Source organism: Pan troglodytes, chromosome 16, assembly GCF_028858775.2.
Source record: "Pan troglodytes isolate AG18354 chromosome 16, NHGRI_mPanTro3-v2.0_pri, whole genome shotgun sequence".
NCBI classification, from domain to species: domain Eukaryota; kingdom Metazoa; phylum Chordata; class Mammalia; order Primates; family Hominidae; genus Pan; species Pan troglodytes.
The window spans coordinates 12,033,336-12,050,153 of record NC_072414.2 but is presented as its reverse complement, the minus strand read 5'-3'; the positions used below and the strand labels follow the sequence as shown (position 1 = coordinate 12,050,153).

At 50.3% G+C, this 16,818-nt stretch overlaps 1 protein-coding gene across 2 annotated transcripts in view; it reads right to left on the bottom strand.

The window, feature by feature from the left end:
• The window catches only part of NIPA1 (NIPA magnesium transporter 1), a 44,086-nt gene extending 31,114 nt beyond the window's left edge, over positions 1-12,972 (bottom strand). Inside the window, exon 1 of one of the 2 annotated variants that reach the window (XM_063794652.1) lies at positions 12,872-12,972. Coding sequence is in view for 1 of the 2 variants with exons in the window: in XM_016927761.4 (XP_016783250.2) it covers positions 12,298-12,469 (172 nt within the window). In the remaining variant the exon portion in view is untranslated. Of the gene's footprint in view, positions 1-12,297; positions 12,491-12,871 lie in introns of those variants that run through there. The other variant, XM_016927761.4, reaches the window with a different exon arrangement.
• Positions 12,973-16,818: the final 3,846 nt, after the last annotated feature.

Here is a 16,818-nt window from a genome sequence, read left to right as displayed (position 1 = left end):
TAAGTAGTGCCACAGTAAACATACAAGTGCATGTGTCTTTTTGATAAAACTATTTATTTTCCTTTGAGTAGACACCCAGTACTGGGACTGCTGGGTTGAATGGTAGATCTATTTTTAGTTCTTTGAAAAATCTCCATCCTGTTTTCCACAGGGGTTGAACTAATTTACATTGCCACCCACAGTGTATGGGTGAGAAATGATCATGGTTAACCAAGGGTGATATGTACATGGGATTAATTAACTACTTCCTCTACTTTGAACATATTTGATATTTACCACAATAAAGAGGTTTTTTTTTGTTTTTGTTTTTTTTTTTTTGAGACGGAGTCTCGCTCTGTCGCCCAGGCTGGAGTGCAGTGGCACGATCTCGGCTCACTGCAAGTTCCGCCTCCCGGGTTCACGCCATTCTCCTGCCTCAGCCTCCCGAGTAGCTGGGACTACAGGCACCCGACTAATTTTTTGTATTTTTAGTAGAGACGGGGATTCACCGTGTTGGCCAGGATGGTCTCGATCTCCTGACCTCGTGATCCGCCCGTCTCAGCCTCCCAAGGTGCTGGGATTACAGACATGAGCCAGTGCACCCTGCTGGTTTTTTTTTTAAGATTTTTAGGATAGGCCAGGCGCAGTGGCTCATGCCTGTAATCCCAGCACTTAGGGAGGCCGAGGCAGGCAGATCACAAGGTCAGGAGATCAAGACCATCCTGGCCAACACGGTGAAACCCCATCTCTACTTAAAATACAAAAAATTAGCTGGGCATGGTGGCGGGCGCCTGTAGTCCCAGCTACTCGGGAGGCTGAGGCAGGAGAATGGTGTGAACCCGGGAAGCGGAGCCTGCAGTGAGCTGAGATCGCGCCACTGCACTCCAGCCTGGGCGACACAGCAAGATTCTGTCTCCAAAAAAAAAGATTTTTAGCATATATGTTTCTTAGAACATCTGATAGGTGGTGTTAACATATGTTTTGTGCATAGGATTTTTTCATTAAGAATCAGTTTTGAGGCCGGGCGCGGTGGCTCACGCCTGTAATCCCAGCATTTTAGGAGGCTGAGGCGGGGGGATCACAAGGTGAGGAGATCGAGACCATCCTGGCCAACACGGTGAAACCCCGTCTCTACTAAAAATACAAAAAGAAATTAGCCGGGCGTAGTGGCAGGTGCCTGTGGTCCCAGCTGCTGGGGAGGCTGAGGCAGGAGAATGGCATGAACCTAGGAGGCGGAGCTTGCAGTGAGCCGAGATTGTGCCACTGCACTCCAGCCTGGGTTTGAAATATAATTACTGAATGTGACTAGAAAGAAATATATGGCCAGGAGCGGTGGCTCATGCCTGCTGTAATCCCAATACTTTGGGAGGCCGAGGTGGGCGGATCACGTGAGGTCAGGAGTTCAAGACCAGCCTAGCCAATATAGTGAAAACTCAACTCTACTAAAAATACAAAATTAGCCAGGCGTGGTGGCGCATGCCTATAATCCCAGCTACTTGGGAGGCTGAGGCAGGAGAACTGCTTGAACGGGAGGTGGAAGTTGCGGTGTGCCGAGATTGCACCATTGCACTCTGGCCTGGGAAACGAGCAAAACTCCATCTCAAAAAAAAAAAAAAAAAAAAAAAAAAAGCCAGGCGCGGTGACTCACGCCTGTAATCCCAGCACTTTGGGAGGCCGAGGCGGGTGGATCACGAGGTCAGGAGATCGAGACCATCCTGGCCAACATGGTGAAACCCCGTCTCTACTCAATGTACAAAAAACAATTAGCCGGGTGTGATGGCGGGCGCCTGTAGTCCCAGCTACTTGGGAGGCTGAGGCAGGAGAATGGTGTGAACCCGGGAGACAGAGCTTGCAGTGAGCAGAGATCACACCACTGCACTCCAGCCTGGGCGACAGAGCGAGACTCCGTCCAAAGGAAAAAAACCCAAATATACTAGCTGGGCATGGTGGTGTTCACATGTAATCCCAGCTACTCGGGAGGCTGAGGCACAAGAATCGCTTGAACCTGGGAGGCGGAAGTTGCAGTGAGCTGAGATCGCGCCACTGCACTCCAGCCTGGGTGACAGAGCGAGACTTTATCTAAAAAAAAAAGAAAGAAAGAAACCTCAATTGTAATAGCAGCCACCTCCAGGTGGAGAGATGAGTAAGTTCCACTTTCCGAACCACCATTTTCTGTACTTTCCAGATTTTAAACAATGACTATGTATTCTACAATCAGGAAAAAATGCTTTTTAAAAACATGACTAAGCCTAGGTTCTGGAAACTCAAGATATACTCTGCTGAATAATTATATCACAGTAAAGAGCCCCGGCTGGGCACGAGTCAGGCAACCCTGTCCCTGCATGGGTCGGGGACACGGCCTCTCAGATCAGCCCTGGCAACATCTAAAAGGGACCGTTTACATTCACAGGCTCCTGGCTGCAGAGTAGGAGTGTGAGACTGAACATTTCCTTTCTGAAAGTGATCTTTTCTAGTCCCTCATGGTTAAAACAAAAAAGGAATTGGTATTCATTAAGGGCTTAATTAAAGAACTGAAAATAGCTGGGTGTAGTGGCTCACGCCTGGAATCCTAGTAGTTTGGAAGGCTAAGATGGGAGGATCACTTGAGGCCAGGAGTGGGAGACCAGCCTGATCAACATAACAAGACCCTATCTCTAAAAAAAGAAAAAAGAAAAAAAAAGAACTGAAAATATAAATATAAATTACATTTATACTATAAATATTTTTGAGGGCAAAATATATTCTGTCCAACAGCAATTCAGTAAGACCAAGGATTGTTGGTTTCATGTAGAAATTTACATTGGTGATGTCTTCCTGCTTCTATCATAAGAAAATGAAAATGAATTTCTGTTTGCCCAGCATCAGAGTACCGGCTTTTTCTAAATAAAGAGTTAAGTCCCTCCTAGAAAAGCCTTATCTGGGGCCATGCATGGTGGCTCACACATGTAATCCCAGCACTTTGGGAGGCTGAGGTGGAGGACCACTTGAGCCCCAGGAGTTCAAGACCGGCCTGGACAACATAGCAAGATCTTGTCTCTAAAAAAAAAAAAAATACAAAAATTAGCCAGATGCGGAGGTGGTGCTACTCGGGAGGCTGGGGTGGGAGGATCACTTGAGCCCAGGAGGTCGAAGCTGCAGTGAGCCAAGATCACGCCAATGTACTCCAGCCTGGGCGACGGAAAAAGACCCTGTCTAAAAAAAAAATGCCTTATCTGTAGGTGGATTTATCTATCTTCCCCCTAACCACCCTACAGGGGGCAGGGTGAGAGAACAATACCAAAATCAGCCCCAGCTGTGTTCACATTCCGGCACCACCAGTTGTGTGACCAGGCACGTGTGAGGATCTCTGCAAATCTGAACCTCCTCTTCTGTATCTTGCCCCTGGCATTCACATCCTTATACATCCCCTCCCACACTGCACTTGAGCGGCCAGAGCAAGCCAAGAGATGTGGCAGAAGCAGCACTACAAGGATCCACCAAGCTTCCACCGTGGTCCTTAGGAGGCTTTGCCAAGGGAAAGCCACACACCATGGAAGGGGTCTGGCTTCCCAGAGACCAGCAGCTGTAAGGGCATCCAAGGGAGCCCTGTGTGAAGAAGCCACAGGGATAGAGGAAGGGAGAGCAGAGACAGCAATGCTCAGCAAGCCCTCAGCTGTCCAGCTACCCCAAACTCGAGTGAAGATGCCATCTGCATGGCTGCCCAGTCCTGTCCGGCACTGAGTTGACTCCAGCCCCAGCCACCATCTGCTTGCAGCTGCTGGAGAGTCGCCCAGCTGAGCCCAGTCCACCACAGAATCACAACATGGCATGAGTCTGGGACACCATGGGGCTTCGGTACGCAGCAGCCCTCCTTTATCTCCTTTTCTGATGGAAACAGCATTAAGGAAACCAAGCACAGGCTGCGAGCCATTCAAAGACTCCCGACTCTCACACCCTTCTCACCATGCCTATATCAGTGATCTCCTCTCAGGGTCAGATAAAGATCAGAGCTGGCAGTAACTCTAGATTCTGTTGCTTAGTAGGACGTAAGTAAGGTCAGCTCCAAGGCACCTGAAGACAGCTCCGAAATCCTTTCATAAAATAAAAGGCTCAGGTTCGCCATCCTCACTCTGCGGCTCCCCGTGGCCAGTTAGATGCCTCTGCTCAGTGTCCAGCCCATTCCTCCCAGTGGACACGTGACAGCCCTGGAAGAGCTGGGATGGGGGGGAATGCAGATGAGTGAATAGGCCATCATCCCTCAGGGTCAGGGGACAGGAGAGGGCCGGGGGTGCTGAGGACATGCACCAGGGAGACACACAAGGGGCAATGACCTCATGTCAGGGTCCGGAGGGTCCCCAGAAGCAGCAGAACTAACCTCGTTCTGTCTCCACCTAGGGACGGGAGTGTGCCCAGGTATGAGGAGCGTGGGTATGACAGGAAAGGCAATGAGAAAGAATACATCCACCCCAGAGCCAGTGCGAGTGTGGAAGGCTTGGGGACTCGAAATGGGATGCCTGGATCTCAGTTTCCACTCTCACGAGACAACTCCCTTCCCCTCCACATCTCCACAGCATGGCTGCACTGCAGGCAGCACTCCTCTCAGGGAGGAGTCTATAAAATCCGAAAAGCATGTTTTATTTTGGTAAAATATACATAACATAAACTTTATCATCTTAACCATTTTGAAGTGTTCAGCTCAGTCCTGTGAAGTACACTGACACTGCTGTGCAGCCATCACCACCATCCATCTCCACACTCCATCTTCACACACTGAAGCTTTGTACCCATAAACACCAACTCCCATATTTCCCCTCCCCCCACCCCTGGAACCACCATTCTACTTCCTGTCTCTATGAATGTCACTGCAGTGGGTGCCTCACATAAGCGGAATCACCGGCTTTGTCATTTGTGATTGGCTTGTTTCGCTCAGCACAATGTCCTCCATGTTGCAGCATGTGTGAGAACTGACTTTTGCTATCATCCTTCAGTTGATGACACCTGGTTGCTAGGTTGTTGCAGATAATGCTATGAGATTCAATGCAATCCCTGTCAATATAACAGCAACATTTTTCAGGGAAATAGAAAAAAAAAAATTCATATGAAGCCAAAAAAGAGCCCAAATATCCAAAGCAATCCTGAGCAAAAAGAACAATGCTGAAGGCAACACACCTCCTGACTTCAAAACAAATTATAAGCCTAGAGTAACCAAAATAGCCTGGCATTTGTATAAAAAGACACACAGACCAATGGGACAGAATAAAGAACCCAGAAATAAATCTACATATTTACTCCCATTGATCCTCAACAAAGCCACCAAGAACATACACTGGGGAAAGGATATACTTTTCAATAATGTAGCTAGGAAAACTTAATAGCCATGTGCAGAAAAATAAAACCGGACCCCTATGTGTCACCATACACAAAAGTCAACTCAAGATAGACTAAAGACTTAAACATAAGTTGGAAGGCCGAAAACAGGCAGAACACTTGAGGTCAGGAGTTCGAGACCAGGCTGGCCAACACGGTGAAACCCTGTCTCTACTAAAAATAGGAAAATTAGCCGGGCATGGTGGCGGACACCTGTAGTCCCAGCTACTCGGGAGGCTGAGGCAGGAGGATCCCTTGAACCTGGTAGGTGGAGGTTGCAGTGAGCCAAGATCACGCCACTGCACTCCAGCCTGGGAGATGGAGCGAGACTCCCTCTCAAAAAAATAAAAAAAAAGAAGCTCTAATGTTTGACAGCAGGGCAGAATGACTATACTTAGCAACAATACCATGTATTCTCTTTTTTTTTTTTTTTTTTTTTGAGACACAGTCTCACTCCGTAGCCTGGCTGGCGTGAAGTGGAGTGCAGTGGTGCGATCTCAGCTCACTGCAACCTCTGCATCCCAGGTTCAGGCAATTTTCATGCCTCAGCCTCCCAAGTGGCTGGGACTACAGGCATGTGCCACCACGCCCGGCTAATTTTTGTATTTTTGTAGAGATGGGGTTTCATCATGTTGGCCAGGCTGATCTTGAACTCCTGACCTCAGGTGATCTGCCCACCTTGGTGTCCCAAAGTGCTGTGATTATAGGCATGAGCCACCGCGCGCCCGGGATTTTTGAGACAGAGTCTCACTCCGTTGCCCAGGCTGGAGTGCAGTGGTGCGATCTTGGCCACTGTAACCTGTGCCTCCCGCTACCAACCCAATTCTTTTTTTTTTGTTTTTTTTTTAGATGGAGTTTTTGCTCTTGTTGCCGAGGCTGGAGTGCAATGGCGCAATCTAGCCTCACTGAAACTTCCGCCTCCCAGGTTCAAGCAATTCTCCTGCCTCAGCCTCCCGAGTAGCTGGGATTACAGGTGCCCACCACCACACCCGGACAATTTCTGTATTTTTAGTACAGACGGGGTTTCACCATGCTGGCCAGGCTGGTCTCAAACACCTGACCTCAGGCGATCCACCTGCCTCGGCCTCCTAAAGTGCTGGGATTACAGGTGTGAGCCACCATGCCTGGCCCCCACCCAATTCTTAAAAGCCTCCAGGCTGGGCACAGTGGGAGCCCAGCACATTGGGAGGCCGAAGAAGGCAGATCACGAGGTCAGGAGATCGAGACCATTCTGGCTAACATGGTGAAACCCCGTCTCTACTAAAAATACAAAAAATTAGCCGGGTGTGGTGGCAGGCATCTGTAGTCCCAGCTATTTGGGAGGCTGAGGCAGGAAAATGGCGTGAACCTGGGAGGCGGAGCTTGCAGTGAGTGGAGATCATGCCACTGCACTGCAGCCTGGGCAACAGAGGGAGACTCCGTCTCAAAAAAAAAAAAAAAAAGCCTCCAACAAATTCTAAACACACAGCTTTCCTGAGACTGTCCCCAGGAAGCCTGTCCCAGGGCAGCCATGCGAACCCCTCAATGGCAGCTCTCCTGCGCAGCCTGACTTTGGGCCCATCCTCACCCACCCAGGCACACTCAGCCTCTGCTGCACCTGCTGAGTGAAGGCACTGCTATTCTAATGTTGCCATGGGCTTTCCACAAACATTCACATCCTGTGAATGTTTCTCTTCCATAAGCCCTGCTTCAATGGGGCTCTGACACTGAACACGACCCACCTGCCTCCCTGCCTGCTTCCCACAGCATGTCATCCAAAAGCATAGCAAAGAAGTTTGTAGGCAGCCCCATCCGAGCCTATGCTGTAGAGCACGCTCCCTGGACTATGTCTTCCAAAAGCATGGCAAAGAAGGCAGGCGGCCCCATCCGAGCCTATGCTGTAGAGGACGCTCCCTGGACTATGTCATCCAAAAGCATGGCAAAGAAGGCAGGCCGTCCCATCCGAGCCTATGCTGTAGACGACGCTCCCTGGACTACTGGGAGTTGTACTGTGTATCTGGCTGATTCTCTGGGAAGTTCCTTTAAAAGTGAAAGAGGGCCAGGTGCGGTGGCTCACATCTGTAATCCCAGCACTTTGGGAGGTCGAGGCGGGTGGATCAAGACCAGCCTGGCCAATATGGTGAAACCCCGCCTGTACTCAAAATACAAAAATTAGCCAGGTGTGGTGGCGGACGCCTGTAATGCCAGCTACTGGGGAGGCTGAGGCAGGAGAATCGCTTGAACCTGGGAAGCAGAGATTACAGTGAGCCGAGATGGCACCACTGCACTCCAGCCTGGGCAACAGAGCAAGACTCTGTCTCAAAAAAAAAAAAAAAGTGAAAGAGGAAGCCATGCCTCAAATCCCTCAGTAGGACTGTCACCAGAACTTGACTCCCCTGAAGATGAGACTATCTAGAATCTCAAATCTAGAAATGCTACCACCTGGCAATTCATTTAGAGTTTAAACTTTCATTGTTTAGCTTCCACTTATAAGTGAGAACATGCGGTTTTTGACTTTCAGACATACAGAGTGGAATAACAGACATTGGAAACTCCAAATGAACAGGAATGAAAGGAAGTAAAGTAGACTTGGAAGAGGGCCAAGCGGGTAACTTGAGAGATCAAGTGCCTTCATTAATTTCATACTTCGCCAGTGACCACCCAGTGCCACTGATACAGGCTAGCTGGGTTAACCTGAAGGGAAGGGTGGGAGCGATGAAATATTATATTCAGGTGATGTTACATTAAAAGCCCAGACTTCACCACTGTGCAATATAACCATATAACATAACTGCATTTGTACCCCTAAATCCATCCAAAAATTTAAAAAATTTTAAAGCTTAAAATTTCAGTAAGACACAACTTTTTCCAGCATAAGGAACGTCACGCTAGGTCTCCCTTAAAGCAAGAACTTCATTCTCTGGTGCTTGCGTATCTCCCCTCTCCTCCCTCATCCTCTATTTCTGTCATTTTATACTGGTCAATTCTGCTGCTTGCAACAGATGTAGGAAAGGATTTTATGGTGAGTAGATTTTAAAACTGCTGTATTCTCAACACCTACACAATGCCTGGTGCATTACAAGAGCTTCATCAAGGCCAGGCATGGTGGCTCACGCCTGTAATCCCAGCACTTTGGGAGGTCAAGGTGGGTGGATCACCTGAGGTTGGAAGTTCGAGACCAGCCTGACCAATATGGAGAAACCTGTCTCTACTAAAAACACAAAATTAGCCAGGCGTGGTGGTGCATGCCTATAACCCAACTACTCGGGAGGCTGAGGCAGGAGAATCGCTTGAACCCGGGAGGTGGAAGTTGCAGTGAGATTGCACCATTGCACTCCAGCCTGGGCAACAAAAGCAAAACTCCGTCTCAAAAAAAAAAAAAAAAAAAGCACTTTGGGAGGCCGAGGCGGGAGGATCACAAGGTCAGGAGATCGAGACTGGTGACAGAGCAAGACTCCATCTCAAAAACAAAACAAAAACAAAAAAAGCTTCATCAGTATCTGTTGAACAAATCAAAGCAGACATTGAAACAAGACTCTATGTCTATCCTCTACCACCATGAGTAACACAGCTAGCCTGAATCAGTGGCACTGGGTGGTCACTGGGGAAGTATGAAATTAATGAAGGCCTCTGATCTCTCAAGTTGCCAGCTTGGCCCTCTTCAAAGTCTACTTTACTTCCTTTCGTTCCTGTTCTAAAGCTTTTAAATAAACTTTTGACAGGGCATGGTGGCTCAGACCTGTAATCCCACCACTTTGGGAGGCCAAGGCGGGCAGATCATCTGAGGTCAGGAGTTCAATAACAGCCTGGCCAACATGGTGAAACCCCGTCTCTGCTAAAATACAAAAATTAGCTGGACATGGTAGCGTGTACCTGTAATCCCAGCTACTCGGGAGCCTAAGACAGGAGAATTCCTTGAGCCTAGGAGGCGGGGGCTGCAATGAGCCAAGATCGCGCCACTGCACTCCAGCCTGGGTGACAGAGCTAGACTCCATCTCCAAAAAAAAACTTTCATTCCTGCTCTAAAACTTGCCTAGGTCTCCTTCTGCTTTATGCCCCTCAGCCAAATTCTTTCTTCTGAGGAAGCAAGAATTGAGGTTGTTGCAGTCCCACATGGATTCCCCACTGGTAACATACTTTGGTGCCACATGACTCGGAAATGTTCCCTAGTGTAAGACACCTCCATGCCTCCCTCGCCTTCTTCGGCGGGAGGTGCTCAACCCCCATACAAGTTTTCTTCTCCTTTTCTCTCCTACTTACTAACCAAATCCCAAAACAATTCCTCTCAGCCATAAGTGACTCTGCCCCACCGGCTGGTCTCTCAGCTCACTTTGATGGGTGGCTCACAGGGATGGAAAGGACCTTGGGTCCAGACCGGGAAGAACTGAGGTGCTAATGGCCTCCTGGACGGGAAGCTCTGAAGAGTCATGAGCTAAAGCCTAACACCATGCAATGTCTGGGGCTTAAAATAAATAATGAAAATCACAAGTTCACTTTGATTAATTTAAAACCATAATATAGGCCGAGTGTTGGTGGCTCACGCCTGTAATCCCAGCATTTTGGGAGACTGAGGTGGGCAGATCACCTGAGGTCTGGAGTTCGGGACCATCTTGGCCAACATGATGAAACCCCATCTCCAGTAAAAACACAAAATTAGCCAGATGTGGTGGCACGTGCCTGTAATCCCAGCTCGGGAGGCTGTGGCAGACGAATCGCTTGAACCCGGGAGGCAGAGGTTCAGTGAGCCAAGATCGCGCCATTGCACTCCAGCCTGGGCAACAAGAGCGAAACTCCGTCTCAAAAAAAAATCATAATAAAAAACAAATAAATGAATGAAAGCATAGTATATAGGTATAAGAAACAGTATTTTTTTTTTTTTTTTTTAAGACAGAGTCTTGTTCTTCTCGCTCGGGTTGGAGTGCAATGGCACAATTTTGGCTCACTGCAACCTCCCCCTCCTGGGTTCAAGCAATTCTCCTGCCTCAGCCTCCCGAGTAGCTGGGATTACAGGTGTGAGCCACTGCACCCAGCTTATCATGTTTTTTTTAAAAGGCTGCTCGCTTGTTTATTTTCCTATTCACCAATTCCTTTGAGCCACATGACCTGGGTTGAAATAACACAGTTTTCCTCAACTTTTTAGAAAACTAACTAAAGCTCGTATTCAGCTTTCCTTCGTTTTTCCCTAATGTCTTACATCTGGTGTTTACGTGTTCTTAGGCTCCTCCTGGTTGTGACGTGCTTTCAGATTCCATGACCTTCACAGAGGACTGGTCAGGTGTACTGCAAGATGTTGTTTTTTTTTTGTTGTTTTTTTTTTTTTTTTTTTTTTGAGATGGAGTCTTGCTCTGCCGCCCAGGCTGAGTGCAGTGGCGGATCCCGGCTCACTGCAACCTCTGTCTCCCGGGTTCAAGAGATTCTCCTGCCTCAGCCTCTCAAGTAGCTGGTACTACAGGTGCGTGCCACCACACCGGGATAATTTTTTGTATTTTTAGTAGAGATGGGGTTTCGTCGTGTTAGCCAGGATGGTCTAGATCTCCTGACCTTGTGACCCGCCCGCCTCGGCCTCCCAAAGTGCTGGGACTACAGGCACCAGCCACCGCGCCCGGCCGCAAGATGTTCTTCTACTCCGGTTTGTGTGGTGTTTTCCTCATGCTTACGCTAGGGCCGTGGATTGGGGAGGTGAGGTGCTTTCTCAGGCCATCCTATTTATAAGGTCACGCGCGTTGACCATCTCACCCAGTCCTGGGGCCTGTCACACGGACAGATGCTCCCTGAAGTGTGGCTGCGGTGTGTGTGTATCTGTGTGCCTTAGAGACAGACACATCTGCATCCCTGGAAAATCATACTTGGTTTTATTTAATTCTATTTAAATTGTATGGGAGACCACTATGCTTTCACTTTAAAGCTAAATTCCTTAAATTATCCATGATTTTATATTTTCATTCGAGACTGTCGGGCCCTTTATCTCTTCTCTGAAGCCAACGCCTGGCTCACTCAGAGAAAGTTTCACCTGCATTCCGCAATGTAAATTATTACGAGTTCACTTTCTCTCACAACCCAAGAGTCGGGGGCCACATCCTTCCCAGAGAGCTCTTAATATTCTTCTTCTAAGAGTATGGCCAAGAACCACAAGACTTTCTCAGTCCCTCTGGAAGCAATGGAAACGGACTGTTTCACAGCCTGCCACGTCCTGCATTGGCGAACCAGTCCCGTCCGGGGCCTCCCAGCACAAACGACACTGGCAGAGAGCTCTACCCCGCAGAGCACTACGGAGTGCGGTGCTGCGGCACATCCACCTGGGAAGTGGCCTTGGCCCGTCCAGGGCTTGGTTTTGGATCTGCCGCGCGTGTTCTCCATACTGAAGATCACTTGTATTCATTTGGTGCAGGTCTAAGGCGCAGCGGGCTCCGTAAGAGCACCCCAGGAACGCACAGCCCTGAGAGCCCGCCCGGGTCTTCCTTTTGCACCCGCGAGGCCCCTGCGGGGGACTGGAAATCCCAGGTCTTGCTCTACCGAGCGTACCCTAGGAGCGGGCCGCGCATCGGCTGAAGCGGCGCTTCCAGGCGGGCGCCGGGCTTGAGCACCCCAGCACCGCGTCCGCAGGAGGCTCCCGGCCGCGGGTTGCGGGCCACGGCGAGGGCTGCCGGGCGGCGCGGGGCAGGTCTTGGACCGAGGGAAAAAGTCAGCCGGGGAAGCCTGCACACCAAAGCAAGCCGCTCCAGCCGCTGAGAACGGAGAAAAGCCGTGGCGTCGGCGAAGCCGGACGCTCAGGACGCACCTGTGATTCCTGGGCCGCTCCCGGGCCCGAGCGCCAGGACGCGGCGGCAGCTGGGCACGCCGCGGGGAGCACCCGCCCGCGCAGCCTTCCCCCAGCCTGGGCCCGGGCCCCGACCCCGTCCCCTGCCCCGACCCGGGCGCCCCCACCTGCGACCGCCTTCTCCGCCGCCCGCCTCCCCCACCCGCCCGCCGCCTGCCGCCTGCCGCCCGCCCTACCTCGCCGCTTGGCACGCACGATGCCCTTCTTCTGTAGCACGAACGTGGACCCGTTCACCAGGCTCGACACGACGGCCACGCCCAGGCCGAGCGACACGGCGGCGGGGCTCGGGCTACGCGCCCCCTCCCCGGCCGCCGCCGCCGCCGCCGCCGCCGCAGCTGCAGTCCCCATTCCGCCCGCGCCCGCCCTCCGAGCCTGCGCCTGCGCGCCGCGCCCCGCGGGGCGGGATGGGGGGTGACCGGGAGGCGCGGGCGGGGGAGGGGAGGGGGACGGGTGGGGGAGGAGCAGGAAGAGGGGCGGGACGGGGGTGCCAGGGACCGGCGCCTTAGGCTGCGGGGACAGCAGTGGCGCCGGACGCGGCGGCAGTGAGGGGCCGGTGAGGCGCTGGGTGGGGCGGGGGTTCCCGGATTTCGCAAATGGAAATGCAGGACTCCTGGTTAAGTTTCCAGGGCGGAGAAACACGCATACTTTCTGAGTGGTGTCCTCTGCAATATCCGGGCAGCGGAGCGCGGCAGGACGCACCCGCGGGCAGCGGTCCCCGAAGAGCCTCCAGCGGAGGCCGGCCCAACTCACCGGAGCGCGAAGCCCGGCGCGCCGCTGCAGAGATCGAAGGAGAGCCCTGGCGCTGGGCGTTTCTCTTCCGCCCTTGGTGCTAGAGTCAGCTACGCGGGGCTCTGGGCTTGTGATCCCATAGTCTAGTTTCCTCGTTTTAATAAACTACAACAAGCCGGGCGCGGTGGCTCACGCCTGTAATCCCAGCACTTCGGGAGGCCGAGGCGGGTGGATCACAAGGTCAGGAGATCGAGACCATCCTGGCTAACACAGTGAAACCCCGTCTCTACTAAAAATACAAAAAATTAGCTGGGCGTGGTGGCGGAGGCCTGTAGTCCCAGCTACTCGGGAGGCTGAGCCAGGAGAAGGGTGTGAACCCGGGAGGCAGAGCTTGCAGTGAGCGGAGATCACACAACTGCACTCGAGCCTGGGCGACAGAGCGAGACTCCGTCTCAAAAAAAAAAAAAAAAAAGAAAAAGAAACAACAACAAAATTACAAGCTTGAAAAATAGGAAAAATTTATTTTATTTTATTTTTTTTTGGAAAAAAATATTTTTTAAAGTGACTCAATTCCACAACCCTCACCTAATTATTAGTATTTTAGGTGTTTTCCCATAATGTATACATACTTTTACATGTTTCCAATTACAATATACGAAATTTCCTTTTTATTTTATATCAGTTTCTGTATCGGTACATAAATATGATTATTCTAATGACAGTATAATAATTTGTCTAACCATTCAGCCATTGTTGGGTGTTAGGTAGCTACCAGGTTGGTTTGTTTTTTTGAGACAGAGTCTCGCTCTGTCGCCCAGGCTGGAGTGCAATGGCGCGATCTCGGCTCACTGCAACCTTCCGCCTCCCGGATTCAAGCGATTCTCGGCCTCAGCCTCCGAGTATCTAGAATTACAGGCGTCTGCCACCACGCCCGGGTTAATTTTTGTATTTTGAGTAGAGACGCGGTTTCACCATCTTGGCCAGGCTGGTCTTGAACTCCTGACCTCAGGTGATCCGTCCGCTCTGCCTCCCAAAGTGCTGGGATTACAGGCGTGGACCACCGCGCCTGGCCGGTTGCTGCCAGGTTTTGTTGTCTATAAACGATGCTACAAGCTGGGCACAGTGGCTCACACCTATAATCCCAGTACTTTGGGGGCCGAGGTGGGAGGCTCGCTTGAGCTCAGACGTTCAAGACCAGCCTGGGCAACGTAGCGAGACCCGTCTCTACCAAAAAAAGAAAAAAATTAATTAGCGGGGCGTGGTGGCTTTTACCTCCAACCCCAGATACTCTGGAGGCAGAGGTGGGAGGATGGCTTGAGGTGGAGGTTGCAGTGAGCTGTTATTGCACCACTGCACTCCAGCCTGGGCAACAGAGCAAGATTGTCTCAAAAACAAACGAAAAGTATAAACCTTTTGGCAGCTTTGCATACAGCATTATTATTTTGTGAAGAAATATAAAATAGGGCCGGGGAGGTGGCTCATGACTGTAATCCCAGCACTTTGGGAGGCGGAGGCGGACGGATCCGGAGGTCAGGTGGACGGATCAGGAGGTCAAGAGATCGAGACCATCCTAGCTAACACGATGAAACCCGGTCTCTACTAAAAATACAAAAAATTAGCCGGGCATGGTGGAGGGCGCCTGTAGTCCCAGCTACTCAGGAGGCTGAGGCAGGAGAATGGCGTGAACCCGGGAGGCGGAGCTTGCAGTGAGCCGAGATGGCACCACTGCTCTCCAGCCTGGGCGACGGAGTGAGACTCCGTCTCAAAAAAAAAGAAAAAAAAAGAACTCCACCCCAGACATTTTTCCATGTGAGTACATAGGTTAAATGACCGGCATATTTTATCGGATGGGGAAACACATATGGGATTTTAATTAAAAACATAAAACTATATTTTGCTTGAATTTAACAAAAGAAAAACTGAAATGAAACTACAGTAACTACTGAATGACAAACATTATTTTGCCATGAGATATTACTTCCTAAAAGATACACCTAAAATTAAAGTTAGTAGGCCAGGTACAGTGGCTCTTGCCTATAATCCCAGTACTTTGGGAGGCCAAGGCCAGCAGATCACTTGAGCCCAGGAGTTTGAGATCAGCCTGGGCAACATGATGAAACCCCATCTCTGCAAAAAAATACAAAAATTAGCCAGGCATGGTGACATGTGCTTGTAGTCCCAGCTACTCAGGAGGCTATGGGAGGATCGCTTGACCCCAGAAGTTGAGGCTACAGTGAGCCATGATCACGCCACTGCACTCCAGCCTGGGCAACAGAAGTGAGACCCTGTCTCAAAAAAAAAAAAAAAAAGTGAGAAACACTAAGAGGGTGGGAGTTACGTTTATTTTAACTCTGGGTTTCAATTTTGGGCTATCAATTGATTCCTTGCAAGGAGAAATGAGGAAATCAGTTCACTTTTCAGCTCCTTAAAAATTTTTTTTCCGTCTTATGTTTTGAGATGGAGTCTTGCTCTGTCACCCAGGCTGGAGTGCAGTGGCGTGATCTTGGCTCACTGCAACCTACGCTTCATGGGTTCAACCAATTCTCTGCTTCAGCCTCCCAAGTAGCTGGGATTACAGACGCCTGCCACCACGCCTGGCGAATTTTTTTGTATTTTTAGTAGAGACAGGGTTTCACCATCTCGGCCAGGCTGGTCTTGAACTACTGACTTCGTGATCCACCAGCTTCGGCCTCCCAAAGTGCTGGGATTACAGGCGTGAGCCACTGTACCCAGTCAAGAATTGTTTCTTCTCCTTACCTAGGTAGAGACTTCTGTAGAAATGCTGGGAGATTTTTGGAGAGGGGAGATTTTTCTTTTTTTCTTTTCTTTTTTTTTTTTGTTTTTTGAGATGGAGTCTCGCTCTGTTGCCCAGGCTGCAGTGCAGTGGCGCGATCTTGGCTCACTGCAAGCTCCACCTCCCGGATTCACGCCATTCTCCTGCCTCAGCCTCCCAAGTAGCTGGGACTATAGGCGCCCGCCACCATGCCCGGCTAATTTTTTATGTTTTTAGTAGAGACGGGGTTTCACTGCGTTTGCCAGGATGGTCTCGATCTCCTGACCTCATGATCTGCCCGCCTTGGCCTCCCAAAGTGCTGGGATTACAGGCGTGAGCCACCGCGCCCGGTGGGAGATTTTTCAGATAAAAAATTCAGCAGTTTGGGAGGCCAAGGTGGGTGGATCATGAGGTCAGGAGTTGAAGACCAGCCTGGCCAAGATGGTGAAACCCCGTCTCTACTAAAAATACAAAAATTAGCCAGACACAATGGCAGGTGCCTGTAATCCCAGCTACTCGGGAGGCTGAGGTAGGAGAATCCCTTGAACCCGGGTGGCAGTGGTTGCAGTGAGCCGAGATAGCACCACTGCACTCCAGCCTGGGCAATAAGAGTCAGACTCCGTCTAAAAAAAAAAAAAATTAATGGATCTAGTTCTAAACCTCACTTTGAATCCACCCACGTTGCTCTGAAATACATTCATCTTTCCTGTGGCTAAAACCTTAAAGCCTAGCCAGTAACTCCCATTGCACTTGAGGAAATCCAATCTCCTTGCTGTGGCCCCTAACAGGCTGCTGCTGGCCCACCATGGTGCCTCTAGTTTGTGTAAAATGCATATGTTAATTCATAATAAATCATACAAGGCTTTTTTTTTTTTTAGCTCTAAAAGGCTATTATTTACTAGTTGCTGTGTGAATCAGTATTTCTAGGTGCAGTTAGAAATTATTAGAGTTGATGCCCAAGACTCATCTCAACCAACACGGGGGAGGCATCTGCTCCTTTTATGGTCAGTGACTCTGGGCCTCCTTCTGCTGGGCTCAGTCCTGAGGTGGGTCTGACTCAGGTCAGAGCTGTGCACCCCCGCCCTCCTCCCCAACGTGCATGAGTGCTCTTTAGGATGGAGCTGAACACCGGCTTCTCAAAACCATCTGGCCCCATCACAGGCCCTGAGAACTGATTGGGTCACTCTGGTGGGCT